General features: G+C 39.5%; 2 protein-coding genes across 4 annotated transcripts in view; one reads left to right on the forward strand and one right to left on the reverse strand.

The window, feature by feature from the left end:
• The window catches only part of ESF1 (ESF1 nucleolar pre-rRNA processing protein homolog), a 30,543-nt gene extending 16,316 nt beyond the window's left edge, over nt 1-14,227 (reverse strand). The window contains exons 1-8 of the mRNA XM_027748002.2: nt 14,209-14,227; nt 11,915-12,593; nt 10,834-11,165; nt 10,050-10,163; nt 9,174-9,274; nt 8,167-8,319; nt 6,682-6,796; nt 5,599-5,737 (exon numbers count right to left, since the gene is read on the reverse strand). Of these exons, the coding sequence (XP_027603803.1) occupies nt 5,599-5,737; nt 6,682-6,796; nt 8,167-8,319; nt 9,174-9,274; nt 10,050-10,163; nt 10,834-11,165; nt 11,915-12,593 (1,633 nt within the window). The 5' untranslated portion in view covers nt 14,209-14,227. The remainder of the gene's footprint in view (nt 1-5,598; nt 5,738-6,681; nt 6,797-8,166; nt 8,320-9,173; nt 9,275-10,049; nt 10,164-10,833; nt 11,166-11,914; nt 12,594-14,208) is intronic.
• A 121-nt stretch (nt 14,228-14,348) lies between these two features.
• On the forward strand, nt 14,349-21,627 carry NDUFAF5 (NADH:ubiquinone oxidoreductase complex assembly factor 5). Of its 3 annotated transcripts, none has more exons than XM_027748047.2 (11): nt 14,349-14,562; nt 15,079-15,119; nt 15,268-15,331; nt 15,985-16,032; nt 16,135-16,238; nt 16,726-16,765; nt 18,324-18,521; nt 19,099-19,159; nt 20,326-20,424; nt 20,761-20,843; nt 20,986-21,627. In XM_027748047.2, the coding sequence occupies exons 1-11, from the start codon at nt 14,353-14,355 to the stop codon at nt 21,070-21,072; spliced, it is 1,035 nt and encodes a 344-aa protein (XP_027603848.1). In that variant the 5' UTR covers nt 14,349-14,352; the 3' UTR covers nt 21,073-21,627. The 3 variants fall into 3 exon arrangements, with proteins under 3 accessions (XP_027603848.1, XP_027603850.1, XP_027603851.1); XM_027748049.2 differs by having other exon boundaries at nt 20,326-20,409; XM_027748050.2 differs by lacking the exons at nt 20,761-20,843; nt 20,986-21,627 and having other exon boundaries at nt 20,309-20,392.
• The last annotated feature ends 2,558 nt before the right edge of the window (nt 21,628-24,185 follow it).

Consider the following 24,185-nt stretch of genomic DNA (forward strand, 5'->3'; position numbering starts at 1 on the left):
AGGCCTGTAGTTCCCTGGATCTTCCTTCCAGCCATTACTGTAGAAGGGAATTACACTTGCTAACTTCCAGTCAACTCCCCAGTTATCCAGGATTGCTGAAAAACAATGGGAAGTGGCTAAGCAAGCACATCTGCCAGGTCCCTCAGCACCCTCAGGTGAGTGGATCCCACCTGGCCCCATAGACTTGCGTGTGTCTAAGTGGTGGAGCAGATCACTGACCATTTCCCCTTGGGATTCATTCTGCTCCCTGTCTTCCAGCTCCCAGAGAACAACTAGTCTTACTGAGGCAAAGAAGGCATTTAAGTATTTAATTAAGCCTTTTCCTCATCCTTTGTCACTATGCTTCCCCCTGCATCCAACAAAGGATGGAGTTTCTCCTCAGCTCTCCTCTTGCTGCTAATGTATTTATAGAAACAATTTTTTTTGTATTTCACAGGTTAAGTTCTAGCTGGGCTTTGCCCTTCTAATTTTCTCCCTGAATAACCTCACACAACCTTGTGTAATCCCCCTGAGCAGCCTCCCAAAGTTCATAAACCCCCCTTTCTTTCCCAAGTTGCAGCCAAAGCTCTCTGTCCAGCCAGGCCAGGCTCCGTCCCCGCTGGCTCATCTCCCGCCCGGCACATGGGGACACTCAGCTGCACTGTCCTCACCAGAAGCTGAGATCTAAGAGGGAAGCATCTGCTCACACGAAAAGCAAAAGCCAACTCTGTTTTGAAGATGAGAAGAAAAATAAGCCATTTTGTTGTTTCTTCCTCCTGGTGTCCTGTGAAGCGAGAGCTGGATGGGCACTGAAGAAATCCTTAAGCTAAGAAAGGCTCCCTAGAACCCGGCTTCCTATTTACCACTGGTTTTGCCAGGAGATATTTAAATATTTAAATGGCAATGCACATTGTCATTCTTTCTCATTTAGATAAAACTTGCAGTTCTTTTGTCAAAACTAACTTTTAAAACAAATGCTCAACACGGCCTTCAAAGGAACCGTAAGAGCTTTTCATTCTGTAGGCAAACAAAGCACATTTGACAACAGCTGCAGGAAAGGAAAGTGAGCTGAGTATGTCCTCAAAGTTTGTTCAGAGTTCAAATAACCTTGTCAGTAGCTTTCAAGCATCACACTGTGTTGCACAACATCAGGAACCACTTTCTGCTGGATATTGAGGCAGCGATGCTTTCTGCCAACAGCTTGTTCAAAGGCTTTTTGAACAAAACACACCAACAAAACAAAAAGTTCTGGTGCATTAACAGCTGCACTGCAAGAGAAACACAATCAAACTGGGAAGGAGAAAAAAAGCAAAAGCTGATGAAATTTAAGAGTATAAAATGCAAGTATATTCTTATTGTTTTCAAAGGAAAGTACTAACAGAAGTGCTAAAAGATTTAAGAAGGACGAAGTTAAAATCGTGAGGCTGGTCAGAAACACTCCAATACAACAATGTGTGGGGACATGTTTGTTTTTAAGAGTTGAAATTAATAAAAACTATAACCAAATGCAGAGGTTCGACATATTAAATTGGTGATTGGCAGCTGAGAGCACATTCTTGCAATCATAGGATTGTGAAAAGATTGTATTCTAAGTTTAAGAAGATTATCTTACAATAGCTGAGCAGATTGATTCCTTTTATTTTTTAAACAGCCTTAGAAACAAAGAAGATTAGAAAATTTATGGCAAATACAACATTTGACAAGAGGTCTCCTGCAAAGCTGAGTTTCTTTTAAAGATGGAAAGATAAAACTCCCCCTCATGACTTCATGGCACAGCAGAAAATTCAGCTACTGATTTGGATTCTGATGGGCCACACCATAAAAATGCACTAAATGGTTCAATCCTATCCAGGGTAGTTACTCAAATTCAGACAGATAGAAAGAAAAAAAACCAACAACACAACTCTCCTACAATGCATGTAGACCCACAGAATTACAAATATAAAGCTCTCTACTCCAGCAGTCAAGAAGCAAACCCAAGGTAGAGGTTATTGCACTGTATTACAGCATGACACGAAAAATTAAATGTGCTGACCTTAGTCTTACACCAGAAAATAGTGACAAAAAACCTGGGATTTAACCCCACTTTCCCACATTCTCAGCACTCCCTCAACAAGAAGTTGTGCAAATCCCAGTAGTTCATCCCAATGAGAATAAGAAAAAGAAAAATTTACAATTCAAGGTAATCAAAAGAAGCTTATTTAAAGCACATCAGAGTCAATGTCTTTTCCTAAGATATTTTTCAGGGAGAAAAGATACTGGAAGAAGAGAATGCAAACAGACAGGTAACAGTAAATGAATGGCAAGCGTAAAATGATGGCTTTTTTTAGGTTTTTTTGCATTTTCCTTCAGGTTTGTAGTGTAACCACTTGAGTGGTGTGCACTGGATGCAGTTCTTAAAACTCCCTTTGCAAACCAGGTGACTGTTGTCACACCTTTAATTAAAAACCAAACCCAACACAACAGCTCCTGCAAATATGTTTTGGAAAAGTATTCAATACCTGCATCAGTTCTATCAAGTGTCTGGTAATTCACAGAAAGAAAATAATCATTTTGTGGTATTTCTATTCTGAAATTCCCATGGAATTCCAGCTCATAAACTGCTGAATCCTCTTGCTTCTTCTTTCCAGAGACAATATTAAATAATTGCATGTTCTACTTCTGTCACCTTCCATGTCTTAGCCTTCTGTAATAGTTCTAGCAAATATAAACACATGTGAAGAGTGCTCATTATTAAGAGAGAAAGGAAGGCTGTACTGTCATCTGATAAAATGCTGTATATGCATTTAAATCTCTCTATGTTGTCAGAGTTATTGGACCAAATAGATTTCAGAATTGTAACAAGATTTAATCAATGGTCTGATTTCATTTAACATTAAGCACTAATGTTACGTCCTTTCCAACTCAGGATATTCTGTGATTGGATGATCATACCATCAGGATCAGCTAATTAAAAATACACCTATATAGGTATTTTATCATATAGTCTGTTCCAGTATCTGTGTGCTGTGCAAAGCAGAACAGCAGAAAAGATGTTGCTCTTGCCAAAATTTAAACAAAAAAGAACAGATGAAAAGCTGAGACATGAATCCCATAATGCTTAATTTGAAGCATATTTTAAATGCCATACACTAAGGCACTGGTGCTCGTGGTCAAAATAGCAATTATGGGCTGGATTTGGTGAATGCCACAAACAATTCCTGACTGGAACAAAGGCACCCGAGTGACAGAAAATTCAGGAGCAATGTAAAGGAGACACTGTGCTATGAACCACGACATTCCAGGTCACTGAAATACTTGCCATTACAAAACTGTTGTATAACAGTAACACTAACAGTCACGATGCACATTTTAAAAGCTGAAAAATTCCATAAAAAACCCGCCAGATTAGAACAGGCCAACAAAACCCCGTTTGTAAATAAAGCATTTTGATAAGTTTAAAGAGTATGAATAAAAGTCCAGGACATTTTTTCCTTCCTTATCACACTCCTACATGTCCATTCACGCAGCTGACATTGATTTTTCCCATTTGTGCATAGTGCCACAGAATTCTGCTGGATGGAATCCTGACAGATGGGATCCTGTTTTGTATCACATAACTGCATGGATAAAACCTCAGGAACACATTAAAGACATGACAACATAATTCCTCTATTAATAACTTACTTCTCAAAACCTCATTAGAATCCAGACATTTCCAGGTTTAGAATTTATTAGTGTGATAAGATTACTCTAAGGTCAATTTTTTTTTTTCCTTCCCAGCAGTGGAATTTTACTCTTTAAAGGTTCTGAAGTATTGCTTACATGGATATTTGCTTTCATCACTGTCCTATCACAGATGCTATTTTTTAACATCATGATCATCTTGTATGATCCCCAAAGTTCACAAAGGTACAGTTTGTAAATGAATTTTTATGCATGAGAAGATGAGAAACAAATAGACATTAACCCTGCCAAGATATTGCCAAGCTGAGTTTGCTGCCAGATGATTTCCCAACTCCATAACCAGAAAAATCTGTAATGTTCTTTTCCATGCTCCAAGCTCATCTCTGATTGCAACAACCTGCTTTAATGCAGCATAAATCAATTTTAACTCTGCTTGAAAGACCTGATTAAGGCTTAATGAAGTTTTATTTGCCTTGTAATTTAGGCTATATATATTAATAAAAGCATGATGAATTTTAGAATGAAAACAAGCAAGTTAAATCAGGGATTTACACATTGGTGCACCAAACACAGAAGATTTATGTACCTTCCAAAGTTGGATGAAATACTCTTTGTATTCTTAAGAAGTGAATCAAAAAGCATTTGAAAGATTCATTTAGTCATTAACCACTTGACATTTCAAAACAGAACTCTTCCTCTGAAAAGGACGCACTCACAAGTTCTATGGTTCTATAATTTTATCTCAGAAATGAAGAGATTAAAGTAGGTATTGCCAAACTTGACAAAGAGATGTCAAGGTACCCTGAAAAAAAAAAAAGGGGGGTAGGAGGAGAAATAAAAAAAGCAAGAAAATTATTTTATGCTTAGAGTTTCAAGCTCCTATTCAGAAAGGAGCTACTCAGGGGTTCAGTCATTAGGATCACTCCAAATCACCTACTATTTGGTCATTTTTGATCAGTGTTACTCAGACTTCACAGAAAGGCAACAGATCTTCATTCATTCAGCACCAAATGAACAGAATGGCTACCACATTCTCTACATAAATAATTCAAATGCATGATGAAAAACAACTCTAACAGATTTACCATATCAACAATAAAGAAAACAGGCCATGATTTAGATCATGTGATCTTGCTACTTGAAATCCCTCAAACTATAATTGTTATACTGGGCTTAATCAAACATTAATACACCAAATAAAGAGATTCTGCAGTAGACAAATGAAAACCAGAGAGCTGTTTCAAAGCCAGGGTGACAACACTTAAGTCAAACTCTTATTAACAATCTTCTAAGTAAGCTGAAAGTCCAAATTCAGTTAACATACTTTGTCTCCAAAAATAATGACACAATTTTGGGGTCACACCAGTGATACTGTTTACTTGGAGAATCAGAATTGGGTTTGCATAATGAGTATCAATGGTGGCTTTAGAGATACCATTTTAAAAACTCACATATGTGTTTTCCCGTCATGTATAAAGAACACTGGAAAAGTGTATTTAACTCAAACAAACAGAAAGAAATAGAGAAAAAAAGAATGTCAAGGTCCAGGAAATTTAAAAAACTCTACAGCTTCCATGGTAAGGGGCCTAACATATGAATCTTCCAAAAAAAGTTTAGCATTTGTCAATGTTCTGTCATCAAGCTAATTGTTTACTAATTGAAAAGAGAGAAGAAAAAATGTCAACATGCTCCCCCTCGTTTCCCTCCACCTTTAGGTCACACACACAAAACATAAGCACACACCAGTTTCAGAGCTGTTTAGCTCTAGAGGAAAGGCAGGTTATTCTCATAGCAGAACCTGACCACAGCTTTTACAAAACAAGCATAAAATTGTCCTTGTAAAAGATGACATTCAAAGCATTTTCTGTAGACACGGAATTGAAATATTTAAATAACTCCTGTTCAAAACACTGGAGATAATGACTCTGCGGACAACATCTATTACCAAAGTACCTTGCTGCTCTTCTTCCTCTTCTTCACTTGATGAAGCCAAATAGGCTTGAAAATCCATGTCAAGAAGCTCCTCTTTGTTAAAAGTTCTGCTGAGTGATGTGACTCGTTCATGATCTGTCTCGTCCCATGTGATATCTACCTTAAAAACAAGAATGCCAGTTGTGGAAGCTGGAAGACTAAAGCTAAACATTGTAACACTGGATTTTAGGGAAAATAATTTGATACCAGCAATATAACCCTGTTAGTAAGCTCTCTACAATAATTAGCTATAATAACCATTTGCTAAAATAAATTTATTTATAACTTTTTGGAATTTATTTTACAGTGAGTTTCAAGGAGTTTGAGCTACATAAAAAATCTCCTCATGCACTGAAGAGTTCTGTAACAGCAGGTCACACAACACAAAACCTCTGCAAGCCACATTCCTTTGTGGCAGCAGATACTGGTGTTGAAGCAGCCACCAACTCCTCTCTTTTCCTCTTCCAGCAGCAACTCACTCCTGGAATCACGTAGGGAATCGCAGTGGGGACAATGAAAGCGTTTGTAAAACTGCACCCTCAGCCAGAGCATGGAACAGATGAGAGTGAAAAATGATCCAGCAGAAAGTACTTATTTCTCAACTAATCACTTCCCCAGTCTGGCTCCCTTCACGGCCAGATGGAAGTGTTGGCTGGCAGTGAGACAGAGCAGGGCTGAATCGCTACAAGGAGGGGAAGCAACTGCTGAGGCCTGGGACTACCACCAGAAAGGCCCTTATTGACTTACACACAAACACCCATTTTAGGCAAATTGGAAGGTTTAACTGTGGAAAAAAAAACCAAAGCCATTTCATGTACGACTTCTACTGGGTTAAAACACGGTATTTAATTTGTAGCAGAGAATCCCAATCTCTTTTAAACTAATCCAGAACAGGGCTGCAACTTGCGGGTCTGTAACACGTTCAGATCTTTTAATGCGTTTGATGACTTTATTTTGAAACAGTGGAGATAGTCAGTAATCTTTTCCCCCCTACAAACATAATTTCCAAGCTGACAGCAAAGCTAAACACATTAGAAAAACATTACAAAACCACTGTAAAGGTACCTTTGATGTCCCCATAGCAGCAGATGTGAAGTACTTTGGCTTATAAGCAGCTACATTCACTTCTGAGGCTTCATCTTTCGGCTTATCATCAAATGTAACATTATCTGGAATAAATCTTAAGGGCAAATAGAACATGTTATTCTTCAAATACACTGGGAAATTTCATAGCCTAAGATTCTCACGAGTATGGTACATCAGCATGAAAGAATGTGCTAAAATAAAAAGCAGGTAAGCCTGAAATGGGAACAAAATGGATGAATGTTCCAGAGGTGTAAGATGAACTGCCCGGCTTCTGCACAGCTATTCCACAGGTTTTCTGTGTGTAACACACCCTTTTTGGGAAGTAAATCAATTTTCAGTCTGGTCTAAACAGGGCCAGAGGCAGGGTTTTTTTGGGTGGTTTTCTTTGTTTTAAGAGTCATCTTTGCAGGAAGCTTAATGTTAAAAGTTAAAAAGTTAGTAAAATGGAATTTGGAAACAGATAAAGAAATTCAAAACATTTTAGGAAAGCCTGGTACATCTTCAAAATTATAATTAGTAGGGGAAAAAAATGTTAAAAAGACCAAAGTCATGGGTAACAATTGAAGAACTTGGTTTAAAAAACCAAAAACGTTTCTACACTATGTGAGATTAAAATTTAACAAAGCAGAAGATTAAGAAAATCACTGGAGAATTTCAAACAGCTGTGTCTGTTGTAAAACATTACATTTCTATGTTTAAAATGATGAAAAGTTACATGTTCACTTGGCAAAGATCATCTTCTCCAAAATGGTTCAAAGCAAATGAATTAAGCTCCTCTAGAAAATGATTCAAAGCAAAAAATTTAACTTCCACTGACTTCCAAGAGTGCCCACAACACGGGTCCCAAAAGACAAATGGCTTCTGTCACAACCTTTTATGATTTAGTAACTTTTCTGCTCAGACTGAAAAGCTTTTTTTGCAACAAAAGGAAATACTAACAATGAAGCAAATAATAATTTAGAATCCTTTCTTCTCCGAACGTGACTTCTGAAATATTAGAGCTTCCAGCTCATCCACAGGGGCCAACATATCTATTGCAGCTTCCTGACAACAGCAGCAATATTCTTGCCCCGTGGGAAGCAATCCTGACAAAATGCCACTTCTGGACCCGTGGGGAAAGAAAAAAGAAAAAAGCAACACTGTGTTGCTGTTTTCTTTTCTAAATCCTATCCCTTTACTTAGTTGTACCAAAAGTTTGAAGATGCAACCAGGACATTTTATCTGTCTTCTCTGAAAATAATCTCTCTCTGTGCAGAGATGCTCTCAAACTTCCCTTATTCCGGTGGTCAAAAAGAACTAAAAACAACCAAAGGGAAACTCAACAACCCACTGGATGCCCAATTTATCTTCATATCTCATTTTGGTTACAGAATAAAGTAAATATAATTTACTCCAAATTATTTTAAACTGCCTTTAATTCTCCCTCTCTGGCCCAACATGTAAAAACGTCCCCAGTGGAGTTACCTCAGGTCTATGAAAGAACAGCTACTTTCAAATTCCAGTCCATCACATTCCTCATAAATTTTATTGGCTGTTTCAGGAGAATCACATTCTACAACTGCATAGAAGTATTTCAGTCGTTTAAACTGATATTCCCGCAGTTTTTCCCTATAAATCCTGCGAAAGTGGAGAAAACACCACGGTCAGGTGAGCTGGCTTTAACAACTCCTCATCTGCAAAATATTTTAATTCGAAAATTAAAACATTTATTAAAAACATGCACCAATCAAACACTCTCTCAATCTTGTGATGAGATTAAATATTAAACAGCACGAAGTTCCACCAGTTTCTATTTAGTTTTATCAAGTGTCCTCTGATGCACTAGGAACTTTCTCCAAAGGGATCTTCCCTTATTTTAGAAGAATCCAGATTTTCTAAATGCAGGGCAGTCCAGCAGGATGTATTATATAAATATGGTCCCAGCCAGACTGCCAAACATCTGGAAATTCTGGAAAAATATAAAAGCAAAACCTTTAACAAAAGCTAAAAAAAAACCCCAAAAAGGCAAAAAAAGACATGCCTCGACAATGGGTTAAGTTAAGCCCTAGTAAGCCAGGACTGCTGCTTAAAGCACTCAAGAAATCTCCATCTGGGAATTCTTGGCCCAAGTTTAGGTCCCTGTTGATGGACAGATAAGAATTTTGACAGTGAGCACCAAAGGGAGTTTACTGCATGAATTTGTAGAGGAGAGACGCTGTGTTAAGCTCTCATTCATTTCATTGATTACTCCAATGAGCTACATTATATGAATGTTGAACTCACTCATCAACAAGCAAATCTTCTCAAGTTTCATCATAATGCATTTATGAAATGCACTGAAAAGAACCAGGGCCAGTTGTAAAACATCACTTGAAAAACTTAAAAAATTGAGGTGTCCACAGGGTACTTCCACATACAAACTTCTGGAAACTTAATTGGGATTTTCACTGAGAATTAAACATGTTGTATCTCTCATTTGAAGATATAAATACCCATCCTCCTCTGTGGTATTCTCTGGAAGCTCAAACAGTTCCACAGGTCCTTTTTGTTCTTCCTCTTTCAATCTCTCTTTTCCAAACTCTGAAGGATAAATCTACACATACAAGAAACACAAAACAAAATTTTTAACTGTAGTGATGTAATGGGCAATAACTAGGAAAAAATGACTCACCAGGCTTTTAGACTTTATGTTTTTTTATTTAAAATCAGTAAAAGGATCAATTCCATAATACCCTCCTAATTTTAATGTATGGAAAAGACAGCAGAATAACCAAACTGCCTGCTAGGAATGAGTATATTTTGAGACAGATGAAGAACAGGAACCCTGACTTTGTTCATTTCACTGTGATCCTTTTCAGAAAGGGGTATCTTGACTAACATTTCCCAGAAAGATGGAGGCAGACACTAACAATGGAAAAATATAACTTAATTGACCAGAAGCCCACCAATTTATTAATAACTTAGAAGTGGTGAAAAAAAAATAAGTTTTGTGCAATGGTAAGAGGGTTGGAAGGCATTTAGAAATAGCCAGGTTTAAGGTTGGGTTATTTATCATAAAAACACCGAAAATTAAACTTAAACCAAGGAAATGTTGAGAACTTCACTATTAGTCTCAGAAAAACAGCACTTAGAGCCAAGCTAATAAACAGGAGAAATCAATGGCTTTGGCCTCTAACTCTACCAAATACATGCCCATTGCTGAAAAGCAGCACATTTATTTCTAACACAACAACTTGAAATTGCAACACAGTTTCTCATTTAACATGTTAATCTCTCTTTAGGTTCTCCACAGAACTGTCTTATTTTGTATTTTTCTTATTTTTTTTTTACAGTAATAGCTAGTACTCCTTTTAGAAATCAGATCTTACCTTAACAGAAAACACTGTTCCTCCTTTGGGCGTGAAAGAAGTAAATAGAGCCAGCAAATCCTTAGCCTTCAGCCTATCCCAGTCCATATTACAAACTGCCAATCTACTGGTGATCTGGAAAAAAAAAAAAAGGACATAAAGTTCATAGGTTTAATTCCTGACTTTTATGGGGAATACACAATTCTCTAGCAGAGCTCCCTGGTAAAAATCAAAGTCAGCAATAAACTTTGCTGAAAAAAATAAAATAAGCATTTTCCTCAGATGTTGCAGTGGCAACATCAACAGTTAGGATTTTGTTATCATCTTACATTGTTAGTCACAATAGCAACTAATATCAAGGTATTGTGATAGCACAAGAGTACTGTCATTTCTTAGACACTAATTGTGCTAATTGTAAAGCTTTCCTTCACTATCTAATGATGTCTTAATTTCTTAAAGTGCAAGTTAAATAACTAAATATACAACAAAAAGTGAAAAAACCCACCAGTGAACAAAACCAGTACTATTTAAATTCTGGAATTTCTGAAAAGCTCAATTCTGTTTGTTTTTTCCCCTTACAGACAGCTTATGTCTAGGTGAGTCTGCTCAGAGGGAAGGGGAGACACCAGTGAAAACCACAATCTCAGTCCTGATTTCATCATCCCTTGCATTCTGTAACTAAAAGGATGAAAAACCTTAATGAAAAATACTCCCCCAAGCTGTTCCACAGATGAAGGTCTGTAATGAACTCATGACATTTCTGAGCTTGTCACGTAGCAACTTGTCACGTGGAAAGTATTGTTACCTCATCTCCACGAGGGGCATCTTTATCCAGCTCGCGCCAGGAATGCTCGATCTCCGGCTCCTTTGGAAACAGGTCATTTAAATCCTCCTCATCCTCTGAGCTGGTTTCAATATTCCCTATGCCTCTAGCTAGATCAGGCCCACTATCACTTTCTTCATCATCTTCTGAATCACTGTCTTCTTCACCTGTTTCTCCATCTTCTTCTGGCTCCTCTTCCTCGCCTGTTTCCCCATCGTCATCTTCTGGCTCCTCTTCTCCCGATTCTGCATCTTCACTTGCAGAAGTTTCTTCCTCTAATTGGCTTTTCCTTTTTACACTTTGATCACAGATGTCTGTGCACAGAGAGATAAACATTAGATACCTATATTTATGGTGGAATTGCATAAGGAAAACTTCAGGTTTCCCTAAAGGATATTTACAGGACCCCTGAAAGGTGTAACGATGGAGGAATTAATTACACCAGGGAAGTGCAAATAACATAAAACATCAGTGTTGCCTCTTCTGTTTGCCTTGTTTGGTCTAATCTGATTTAACTGCTCTTTAGGCCCACAATTGCATTATCAATCTCAATTCTAATGAAATATCCTGCTCTTTTATTTATATGTATAGAATTAACATGCAAAAATCAGATTTCAATAACGTAGGCTATAGACATGCATAAGCAACCTAAAGAAAGTTTTTCTTCAGGACACCTTTCTCATCCCCTCTAATATTAGTGGCTCAATCCTGTCATCTTTACACTTTCAGTCAACAGACTGTGATGTGCTGAAGCCTTCACAGTATCAGACCACGTATTTGCTGTTTGGTTTGATAAATACAGTAGTTTATAAGCTATTGGACATTTTACTTTTCTAACTGACCAAAAATTTCAACTCCAGCAATTCAAAGGACAGGGATGTTCACAATCTTACTGAAAAATCAGCACTGATTCTATACAGAGCTGATCAACTCCAATCCTTCAGCAACACTGAACCTGACTCAGGCAGCTTTTTTACAACTGATCTTGCAAAAGATCTTCCATGGATAGCACCAGCATCCAAGCAAACACAGATGAATTCTACTTGTTATTTGAACAACTAACCTGGTTCTTTTAGTTTCCCTCCCAGAGAATGGTCCCTCCTGGGAGCTTTCACTGATTCAGTACTTCTTGCTTGTGAAGACTTTTGCTGCTTCTGATTTGAAATCGATCTTTCTCCTGATGCATCTCCTTGCTTGTTTCCCCCTTTGGGTAAAAGGCTTTTGTTTCCCTGAGAGGGATCAACTTCCACTGCAGTTTTCTTTGAGTCCTCCTTCAAGTTGAGTTTAGATTTGCTTTTTTTTCCCTCCTTTTTAAGGTCATTTAGTTTCGTCTCCACTTCACATGTTTGCTCCACCCCTTGTTTGTTTATTTTGTTGTCCTTTGGGAGACCACCAGCAGGTGGCTTTGCAGAATCTGTCTGTCCTTTACCTTTTCTTTTCTTTTTTTGCTTTTTTGGCTTTTCAGCGTGCTCTTCACTCTCTGAAACATCAGAGTCAGATTCCGACAAGGCATAAAACTTCCTGAGGTTCTCCGTGGAGGAAAAGTTAACAGGGCGGCCTCTTTTATCCACTGTGTATCTCAGCTTAAACTTCTTGTCATGAAACATGGCTCGGAATCGTTTGTCAATCTTGACTTTCCGCTCTTTTTCGGGCATCTCCCAAAACCTGGGATCCCTGGCGACGCAGCTGAACCGCCCATCGCTCAGGATTTCCTCTTGGGATGACATTTTTGACTTGGACATCTACAACATGAAAACAAACCAAACAGTTACGATTTAAAAAAACCCCAATTGTCAAAGGTTCAGATATGTAACTGAAAAAAAATAAAAATTAAAGGACTAAGCAAAGTTGGATTTCTAACCTATACCTAAAAAGTTCTTTCCAAAGGCACATATGGCAATTTCATGGCATCACAGACCACCAGGTTGGGAGGCACCTCAAGGATCATCTGGTCCAACCTTTCTTGGAAAAGCTCAGTGTAGACAAGATGTTCCAGCACCCTGTCCAGCCAAATCTTACAGGTGTCCACTGTTGGGGAATCCACCACTCCCCTACGGAGATTATTCCAAGGGCTCACTCTTGTCATTGAGGAAAATTTTCCTGTGGTATCTAAATGGAATCTCCCCAGGAGTAACTTGTATCCGTTACCCCTTGTCTTTTGCATGTGACTCCATGTAAAAAGAGAGTCTTCATGTTCTCTGCAGCCATCCTTTAAATACTGGAACACGGGGATAACGTCTCCTCTGAGCCTTTTTTGTCAAGATTGAACAAACCCACCTCTCTCAGCCTATCCTCACATGGCACCTTCCCAATCCTTTGGTCATCCTTGTGGCCTTTCTCTGGACCATCTGCAGCCTGTCCACATCTTTTTGGTACGGCAGGGACAAAAACTGAACTCAGAATTCCAGGTGTGGCCTGACAAGCACCGAGTGAGGCGATGGTTCGTTATCTCGTCTGGTGATGCCCTTGTGGATGGAACCCAGCACCATGATGGCTTTGCTGCAGCAGCAGATTTAAATGAGTCACACCTGTAACTACTATCTTTTTTTCCTTCCTTGGGAGTGGTGTCCTGGGCTGCATCCAAAGCAGTGTGGGCAGCAGGTGAGGGGGGGACTCTATCCCTCTGCTCCGCTCAGGTGAGACCCCACCTGCAGTGCTGCCTCCAGCTCTGGGGTCCCCAGCACAGGAAGGACATGGAGCTGCTGGAGCGAGTTCAGAGGAGGCCAGATGATCAGAGGGATGGAGCACCTCTGCTATGGGGAAAGGCTGAGAGAATTGGGATTGTTGAGCCTGGAAAAGAGACGGCGTACAGTGACCTAATTGCTGCCTTCCGGTACCTGAAGGGAGCCGACAAGAAAGATAGACTATTTATAAGACTGTGGAATGACAAGACAGGGAGGAACGGCTTCACACTGACAGAATGTAGGTTTAGATTAGAGATTAGGAGAAAGTTCTTTACTGTGAGGGTGGTGAGGCCCTGGCACAGGTTCCCTGGAGAAGCTGTGGATGTCCCGTCCCTGGAAGTGTTCAAGGCCAGGTTGGATGGGGCTGGGAGCAATCTGGTCTAGGAGAAGATGACCCTGCCCACGGCAGGAGATTGGAACTGGATGATCTTTAAGATCCCTTCCAACCCAAACCATTCTGTGATTCTGTGATGAGGGAATACAACAAATACACCGCGCTGGCTGCACACACAGTCCTTGGTGACTCCCCACCAGACTCACGAACAGACCTCTGCACTCTGCCCGGTGCCTCCCGCAGCTGCGGCAACCCCCACTCCCCCTGCCGTTCCTTCCCCAACCCCAGCAGCAAACACAGCCCCCGCAGGAGCCCCAGAGCGGCCCCGCTCGCACCCACCTTGCCCGGCCCGGTCCAGCCCCGCCGCTCCCCGTTCCCACCACGCCGCCGCTTCACCTCCACTTCCGGCGGCGCTACGGCAGCCGCGGCGGGACACGGCGCCCAACCGGGGCGCATGCGCGGGGGGCGGCGCGAAGCCGGGCCATGAGGGGCTTGTCCCGCCCGGTGCTGAGGGCGGGATGGTGCGGGCGGCTTTGTGCCCCGCCGCGGAGGGCTCTGGCCGCTTCTCCGCCTTCTCCTCCCGCTGCGACCTCGGGTGCGCTGAGCCCCTTCGACCGGCGGCTGAAGCGGAAGCAGAAGAACTGGGCGGCGCTGCAGGCCGAGCCCGCCAAGTGCGATTACCTGCGGGAGGAGGTGCGGGGCGGGCGGGGCAGCTCCGGGGCTGTGCCCGGTGCTGGGACGCTCGGTTCGGGGGCGACAGTGAGGGGCTGGTGGTGGGTGCGGAGCACAAGTCTGATGAGGAGCGGCTGAGGGAGCTGGGGGTGTTCAGCCTGGAGAAAAGGAGGCTCAGGGGTGACCTTCTCGCTCGCTACAACTCCCTGACAGGAGAGTGGAGCCGGGGGGAAGTTCGGCTCTGCTCCCGGGGAACTGGTGACAAATTGAGAGGGCACAGTCTCAATCTGTGCCAGGAGAGGTTAGGGTTGGACATCGGGAAGAATTTCTCCACAGAAAGGGTGATTAGAGATTGGAAGGGGCTGCCCAGGGAGGTGATGGAGTCCCCGTCCCTGGAGGTGTTAAAGGAAACACTGGACGTGGTACTCGGTGCCAGGGTCTGGTTGACAAGATGGTGTTGGGTCATAGGTTGGACTCGATGGTCTCAGATCTTTTCCAGCCTAATTGATCCTGACTGACCACGAGCTCTCCCCCCAGGTCGGCGGCAGGATCGCAGACAGGGTGTTTGACATCACCAGGTGAGAACCACTGGTCCCACAGGAGGACACTCCGAGGGTCGAGTTTCAGGAGGCCTTTAGGAATTAGCAGGTGAAACTTAACTTAGTCTAAAACATAAAATGTTCTTATGTCCTGATTGTGTTTTGCTTTGCTGATCTTGTCCTTCAGAACATTTCCTCTGGCTTTGGACGTTGGCTCTGGACGAGGTTATATAGCTCAGCATTTAACCAAGGTACTGGCTCTTCACTGAAAGTGTTTAAAGTGAATTCATATGCATCCCTCCATTTTCAAATAGGGCTCAGTTATAACTTAATCTCCTGGATCTTGAGGTAAATCTTCCTCCCCTCTCCCTTTCACACCCGTAGTTATAGTCCAAAGCTGTGTGTTTTGTGGGCCATTCTTAATTTATTGCCAGTGAAAACCTGACAAATGACAGTGCAAGGGAAACTCTCCATTATATGACTTTTAGTTTTGAGTAGGAATATACATGTTTTTTGATCAATCTATTTGACAGTTGTTAAAGAGAAGCATAATTATGAAAACTTTTAAGCCATGCACAGTTTTGCTTTCACGACCCGTGCTGTAACTAAAGGTGCTTCCTAGGCTATTTATATTTATATATATATGGTTTATATTTAGCTAAACTTAGGCCTGAAAATCCAGAGTGTGTTTTCTGTTACCCCTTCTGCCTCACCTGCTCTCCCTGGGAATAAGTGCCATGCTGGGTGGGGAGAAATGCTTTCTGCTTTATATAAAGCTTTTATCAAAAGACAAAAGGACGCTTTCTAAGTTGTAATAGATTGCTGCAAACATTCCAAAAAAGTGACTTATGTCCACTTAGGAAACAATTTAAATACTTAATAGACTTTTAAAATTTTGTTTCAGGAAACAGTTGAAAAACTTGTTCAAGTTGATGTGGCAGAGAATGCTTTGGTAAGCAGCTTTTTGAAGGCCATTAACGTGCTTCAGTTCTGTAATACAGGAAAGCAGAAGAAGTGAGCTTCTGGTGTTGTTTTTCTTCTAACCCAACATTAGAAAAATGCTGTAGAAACTGAAATCCCCACGGTCAAGGTTGTAGCTGATGAGGAATTCCTTCCTTTCAAAGAAAACACATTTGACCTTGTTGTTAGCAGCTTAAGGTATGCATTAATCATTCATTTATTTATTTATTTTTGCTTTGTTAAAAATGTTAAGTAGCATTCTTTTCAGAGTAGCTTAAAGAAAATAAAGCCAAAATAGATTAATAGTCCATTAAAGGGCAGTAGGGAATGTACTTGAATAGTTAATATGAGCCTGCATTAGAAAAAACTTCTGGTGCTTCTTCCTAGTTGGTTTGTTTTCCTTAAAACATTTGTGGCTTCTCTCTTCCCTTTATTTTGACAAACTAGTCTCCAGGACTGGAATCTTCTCAATTTAGCAAAAAACCTAAAAGGAAAAAAAATCCCTATTTTTACCAACTTTTGGTTTTGTTTAATACTACTTTTAGGCAGGTATTTCAGAACTGTTGCAGCTTGAGAAACTAATTTGTGGCTTTGGCTCCTGGAACTTAGTTAATGAAGCAGTTAGGTGCATTCCCTAAATTTTATTAAATATATGATTAGAAAATGTATGCTTCTGTTATTTCAGTTTGCATTGGGTGAATGACCTTCCTAAAGCTTTTAAAGAGGTAAGAAGCTGTTTTTTAATACTATAAACCATCACTTGCATTGAGAGCACTCCATATTTCCAGATTTTCTTTAAATAAGAGGCACAGAAATAGCTCACATTGCACACAAGTATTTTTTGCAATATTCTTGGCAGCTTGAGGAGCATCACTTGATATTGCTACTAATTTACTGCCTCAAATCAATTTGGAATAAATAACTGAAACATGTTTATATAATATTTTGAATTCTCAACAGCTGTGATCATGGTAACTAGTGTCACCTGAGGCAACACAGAGAAAGGCTTTTTCATTTTGAAGTCAAGCAAATATTGGTTGAGGAGAGAAAACCAAAACTGTTTCTGAAAAAAAAAAATCTTATTTTGGATTAGTTCATCTCTTTACAGCAGGTTTAAACTTCAGTCAGATCAAAACCTTGGAGCAAGAAGTATTTTAACCAGTTTGTTGGGTTTTTTTTTCATTTATTTCAAATTAATCAGTCATTCCAGTGCTATTCCTTCACCTGTTGGCAGGAATAGGAATACCCTGCTGTTATGGAAATAATAAATTGGAATGCTTTCAGTACTTGAAAGAAAAATACTTGGAAAGAAATATATAATTTTCACTGGAATTTAAGTGTTCTAGAGAGTGTCAAACATTTTTACTCCCACAGTAAATACAATATAATGCCCCACACAGGGGGAGAACTGGGTTTCTTGGCCAACTTTCATCATGGATGCTCATTTCCTGTGCTGGTACCACTGGCTTTAACTAATGGAAGCTGCCTTTAACTGCTTAATATTCTTACCTGTCTATTAAAGGCTTTTTTGCTAGCGTAGGAAAAGTAGCTTGATTAATACTTAATTAAAAAACAATTGAAAATATTTTTCTTTTAAAGTGCTGGAAGTTTTAGAAGAAACACCCTTGTTAGCCTGATTATCTAATAAGGCTCTTCTGGATATCTAAACCAGGGATCACTGCCAATTCTTAGGAAAAGAAGTGTGAATTTAGTGGCCTTGTCACTAGGATTAGGAGACAAGAAAGCAGTTTGGTGTTTGAGTTGTGATGTTGCTGTTCTGGCCAGTTAAAAATAAGTAGGGGTAGGCATAATAAAAGCTGCATTACTCTGTTGTCTCTCAGAAGTGGAAAGATCACTGCTGGAAATTAAGGCCTCCTTAAATCAAGGCATTAAAAAGTGCTTTTGCTGCTCTCATCTGACAAAGTAAAAGCAAGCAGAATCTGTCTTAATCTACCCCGTTTTCAGGAGTAAACTGATTGAGGATATTGGTTTAGGAGTATCCCACTGAAAATAGTTTTACCCCCGATTTCCAAAGTTCCTTCTTAGGTTTCCTGACTTTCAGTGTAATTTTTGGAGATTTAGTATTTCTTAAGAAAAAACAGTCCTTTTTCAGACAGATTGTTTGTTTGCGTTGTTACCAGGAGCCGTGGCAGAATGCACTCAGTGTTAAAGCTCTGTTAAAACAACTATTAACACGACTGCTTTGGAGTTCACTAAAAAGCAAACTCCCAAGAGCTTCTTAATTACGTAATGCCCAACCCCGTTTTTATTTCTGTGCTGCAGATCCACCACGTTCTCAAGCCGGATGGGGTGTTCATTGGAGCCATGTTTGGGGGGGACACCCTGTACGAGCTGCGCTGCTCTTTGCAGCTGGCAGAGCTGGAGAGGGAAGGCGGGTTTGCCCCTCACGTGTCGCCCTTCACTGCTGTCGCTGACTTGGGACACCTGCTGTCCAGAGCTGGCTTCAACACCCTGACTGTGGTAATCACAAACAACTGAACAGTCCGGAGCTGCTGGGATATAAAAATCACTGTTTGCTAATGTGTTAGTAACGTGCTGCTTCCTTCTGTGTGTCGTGCACCTTTGCTGAATAAGCTTCTGAAGTGGCTTGGGCTGCTGCTGTTCGTGGCTTTGTGGTGATTAATGGGACCAACTGAAGTGTGTCTTTGGCTTGTGGCCCAGTAGAATTTGGATGGTCTTCTCGGAGAAATGTCAGAGAATGTTAGATCTGCTTGAAAAGGCTTTAGACACTTGCTGTTTCTTGTGAAAGCAAGAAAATAGTGGCATTTCGATTAAAATTTGGTTGTATTTGGGCTACTAAGCAAAACCTTTTAGAAATGTTAAGGCACTATGTTCTTCTGAGAAATACCTTGTTTGAGCAGAAGAGGCAGATGAATAGAATCATAGAATGGTTTGGGTTGGAAGGGACCTTTAAAGATGATCAGCTCCAACCCCTCTGCCATGGGCAGGGAATAGTCCATTAACAGCTCTGAAGGTTGGCATAATGCTGCTGGTTTAGCTTGATGTGCTCTAAAACTGAGCTTCTCAATTCTTGCAGGATACTGATGAAATCCAAGTCAACTACCCAGGATTGTTTGAGGTCATGGAAGACTTGCAAGGCAAGTATATTCTTTGTGGAAACATAAATGTTTTCTGTATCACTAGGGCAGGCACAGAAGAGTTTCACTGTGTGTTTCTTAACTCCAGATCATTTGGGTTGGAAGGGATCTTTAAAGGCCACCTAGTACAAGCCCCCTGCAGTGAGCAGGGGCATCTTGAACTAGATCAGGTTGCTCAGAGCCTTGTCCAACCTGGCCCTGAATGTTTTCAGATATGGGGCATTACCACCTCTCTGTGAAACCTGTGCCAGTTCCTTAACACCCTCATCATAAAAAAATTCTTTCTTACGACAATATAAATAAATAATAAATTACTATAACAGTGGGAACATTACTTTTTTCCTGCTCTCCAGTGAGTCAGGAGATTGTGCTTCTCAGCAGATTTGTGTTGGGAAGCAGAAGTCAAAGGTTTGCTACTTCATGGCCTGCTACAAATTTTCTGCTTCGCTTGAATTCCCGTTTGGAATGAGCCTGTTCAGGGGAAGGTGGAGAAATCCCTGAAAGGGAGACAGGAGCCTGTGTCCCACATATTAACTCTTCCTGTGAACCTGATTATCAGGGTATTCAGCAAAGAACTGAGTAACAATTTTGTTAATATTCTGATTGCACTTGTCATGGATTGTAAAGCAATTGCTCACATGCAGTCAGTTGTTACAGAACAAAGCAGGGCATTTCTTATCTGGATCAGCTGCTGTTTGGAGAAATTCCTTAATGAAAATGACACTTATCCTCATCAGGAACATTCAGATGCTATAAGTGATTAAGGAGATTAGAATAGTTGGCTTTTTTCTTATTGAAAATCTCTTAGGATAGTAATACATCCTAAGATGTATGTGTAAATATGGTGATGTGTCTGAATTTTGTACTCATTCTTAAAATAAGTTATACTAGAAAGCCTAAATGTTTCAAGACTCAGGCTGCAGAAGTATAATTTGAAATCATTCCTAGCAATGCAAACTGTAAATTGCAAAGCATGAGAATTAAAAGTTCTGGATTCTTACAGGTAAGAAACTCACCAAATTGTTTGTGGTATGTGCTCTCTTCCAGTGAAGTGCAGAGGATTCTGTACTTATTGTGGTTTAGTAAAAATCTGTCCTTAGTGCATGACACTTAACTCATGGCATGTGCTATATCTTCTTTTTCTTAAAGCTAAAACATATTTTTAGGTATGGGGGAGAGTAATTGCTCTTGGAATAGAAAACCTCTGCTGCACAGGGAGACAATGTTGGCAGCTGCTGCAATATACCGAGGTCAGTGTTTGAGAGGTAATGACTTCACCTGAAATGACTTCAAGAACTTCTTTTCTATGTCTTTTTCTCTGAGCTTTGTTTAAAAAAAGATCCCACAAAAAACCCCCAAAACCCCAAACACTTTGGAATAGAACAAAATACCATTATCATAAGCTATTTTTAACCTTAATTATAATGACAGGGTTTGAACTGTGTTGATGCACCGGCGTGAGATATTTTTATTGTCCCAAATCTTTCACCAGGAGTCATTATGATGAATATGTCACACTCAGTTCTGATGTTCTGAGAACGAAGTGTTTCCTAAACCTGATGTTCTGGGTACCTTTCCTGTCTCCTTTCCTTCCCCAACAGAAATGTATGGAAATAGTGATGGTTCAGTACCTGCCACCTTTCAGATCTACTACATGATTGGCTGGAAATACCATGAATCACAGGTAGTGTGACACTGAACTCTTTTCTGTTTGACTTTTTAAATAAGTGATGCTTTAAAAGCTTTCTAGAAAACACTTTGACTTGAAATTAGACCTATATATATTTATTTTTTACTTCCTTTTTTTTTTTTTTTTTTCCCCTTAGGCAAAGCCAGCCCAGAGAGGTTCTGCAACAGTTTCATTTGGAGATCTGGCAAAAATAGAAGGACTTATTTCAAGAGGAAAAAAATAGTTGTTCACCAGAAATAATGATTGTCTGGAAGCTTCTATAAAACTTCTCATTGCAGATGGTTTTCACTTGTACTTATGTAGTGATGACATTCTGAAATGATAATAATGTTCACACAGCAGGGTTTTATGGCTTTTTACTGCCTCTGCCACAGCATCATCATGGTGTTTATTTTTTGTTTCTGGGGAAATATTTGAGCAGTTTTCTAAATGAATACATGCTCTCCCAACTTGTGATTAAATTACTGTTTTCAAAAATAACATCTCTTCCAGCATTTCTGTATCACAGACTACTCCAGGTATGATTTGCAAGTCTTGGGTGAATCTCAACCTCCCTTATTTTTTAATTATTCCTCAAGGATGATAGATCATAATAAAGAATGGCATATTGTAAAAGTAGAATGATGACAGGTGTATTTATAAGATACCCATAAGATAAAACATCAGCAAATAAAAATATCTAGATTATTGTGACTTTTGTTGGTTGGAAATTATGGGTAAAAAGTTACTGTCTGAAGTGTTTGAGATTTGAATAATTAAAGGTGATACTTTATATGTAGATATTAATTTTAAATTATGTTTGCACATTACTTTCTACTTCTCTGTGTTAGAGGCTGAAAACAAGAAGTATAATTATCTCCTTAGCTGTGACATTGAACTATAACTTTTCCTGTCTATAAACACATTATGAAAAATTGATATTAGTGAAAAATATGGCCCATTAACATGAGGAGTTTAGAAAAAATATCTGCCCAGAGATTCCATGTGACTTTAGCACAGATAGAGATTGGTAGAAAAGAAAAGGATGAAGAATATATTATCAAATACACAGTTCAATCAGTTTTATCAATGCTGGTGGAACAAAAGGGGTTTTTAAGCCTTTTTAAAGCTTTTTTTTCCCTAGTCTTTTTTAAAGGTTATCCAGCAGGTGGAGTTTGAGAGGACTTGTGTGGCACAAACCCAACAGGCCAGGTAGGCAGAAACCTTCCTATCTGTAAGGTCCTAATTTGGGGGGTTATTTTGTCTACCAGGCTTTCACTCTGAACAAGAAATAAAGGTACAAAACATCATAATAAGGAGGGCAGGAATATTTTGTCCTGCATTTGCTTACAAGCCTAATCCATAATTATTCAAGGGGAACGAGTTCATCTTTAGTTTTCCTTATAAAAGAAGAGCAACCCTCCTGGAAAAAGGGGGAGAGGCTGTAAATGGTCTGATAACCTTTATGGCCCTCTGAAGAATAAATCTAAAACAAGAACTTATTTCTGAGAAAGCCTCTTTTCTTTTTTTTTTTTTTTTTTTTTTTTTTTTTTTTTTTTTTTTTTTTTTTTTTTTTTTTTAATACATCAGTGGATTCAATACCAGATACTGCATCTCTCCACAGATCTTCCCCAGCTTAAATAAAATTCCCTTATTTCTGGGGGATTCTCTCCAGTTTCCCAGATGAAGGTTTCTGTGAAGTTCTGTGCCAAATTAATATAACTCTAGACATTTTTTTTGCTTTACTAGGTTAATTTCCAGTCACTTGAGGAGCTGGTTGTGACTCAGATGTGTTGAGGGAATGAGGAGGTGGAATGTGCTGGGTAAATGTTAATTGGAGAAGGGCTCCTACTGTGCTCAGTTGAGTTAAGGAGAAAAGGAAGGATTTCCAGTTCTTTGATCCCATATTTCAGGGATGGAATATGTAAACAGCAAAGTAATGGGGAATTGTACCTTCTGAACAGAAATAGATGAGTGGTTTGCCTCCTAGCACTTGGGGAAGAAAAATTTAGATATTCCATTAATTTGGAAAAAGGCTGGGGAGTAGCAGAAGTGAGGAGTAATAAATATGGTATTGGGGCAGTGTTGGCTGGAATTGGGGGATGTGTAACTGGCAGGTAAGGTGTTATTTCCCTGGCTAACTGTGTTTAAATAACTGCCTTTTAAATGAATTTTTAACTGCAATTATGGGTTTTTTTTCCTGTAGTATTTGTTCTTGAAATTCTAGGTTGCTCTGGTTTCCACTAGTCCCTTGAATGAAATACTTTGAAAACACTTGTTTTACTATGAAAAGCTGTTTTTGTCACATAAGGCTCTGTTTCCTTTTAATTCTCTTTTTCAGATTTAAGTCTTTATGGCTTTCTAAAATTGTAATGAAGAAGAATGTGGTTGCCAGTTGCTAGCCTAGAAATTATTTTAAACTCTAAGTGCATGTTCAGAGTCAGCTTTTGCAGAGTAAGTAACTTCTAAAAAGTAGTTGCTAAGGTGACATAACGTCTCTTGTAAGCTTAGTTAATTTGAAAAATCTTTATACACAATACTGAATGTTTTCCTCCTGACTACAGAATAATGAAAAAAGAATTGTTTTGACTAATCAAAAGTTAGGAGCCCCTAAAGAAAAATAAGTTTAGAAGAAGCATGTGTACACTTAATGAATATTAGTATTTTATTTCAGGGTCTGAGTCACAGATCAGTGAATCTGCTTGGGCTGTGTCTTTGATTATACACTGACAGGTCTTGTAGTTTTATGCAAGTCTGTTTAGAATCTCATCCCTATCTTCTATGCTCTCAAAAGACTGAGAATTCGTGAAGTTAAAACATGGGAAAGGATCCTTCATTACCTCTAATTTATAAAAATGTCATCAGCAGAAGTACAGAAGTGAAGCATACAGAATTAAATTTAACTGTGTTTTTTTTACTCTGCTTAAAAAAGAAATATGAATGACACTCTTTTAATGTTTTCCAGAAAAACCAAGAGCTAACACTGAACTCTGTCAGTTGGAGGGAGAGAAACATGCCAAGCTTTCATATGGTGTTTAATTGGAATTTCCTGGAGCAAAAACCTGATCTAGTGGAATAAATTCGTTAGAGCATCTTGTTTAAGAAAGCTAGCATATATGTTAAACTTCTTAAATTTTCATTTGTCTAACCCAAGAATTTAATATCTACTTTTCAAAGACATGACCTATTTTTGGCCCAGGTTTTGGAGCCATTACTTTTGGGGGAGTGCAATTTTTGCAGTACTTTGATTGGAATCAGTCTGAGAACTGAAGCACATGTGACCTGTGTACCTCGTGGGTTGATTTCCTTAATACCTTGGGGGCCCTCAGGTGAAGGAAAAAGAGAATAAAAAAAGAA

Source organism: Pipra filicauda, unplaced genomic scaffold (genome assembly GCF_003945595.2).
Source record: "Pipra filicauda isolate LSUMZ 115617 unplaced genomic scaffold, ASM394559v2 scaffold77_size3566232_pilon, whole genome shotgun sequence".
NCBI classification, from domain to species: Eukaryota; Metazoa; Chordata; class Aves; order Passeriformes; family Pipridae; genus Pipra; species Pipra filicauda.

Excerpts from the sequence above, each read along its gene's own strand:
- NDUFAF5 (XM_027748047.2), top strand. The coding sequence starts at position 14,353 with ATGAGGGGCTTGTCCCGCCCGGTGCTGAGGGCGGGATGGTGCGGGCGG. Across the intron at positions 15,120-15,267 it reads AGGGTGTTTGACATCACCAG|AACATTTCCTCTGGCTTTGG; the intron begins GTGAGAACCACT and ends CTTGTCCTTCAG. Across the intron at positions 16,033-16,134 it reads ATGTGGCAGAGAATGCTTTG|AAAAATGCTGTAGAAACTGA; the intron begins GTAAGCAGCTTT and ends ACCCAACATTAG.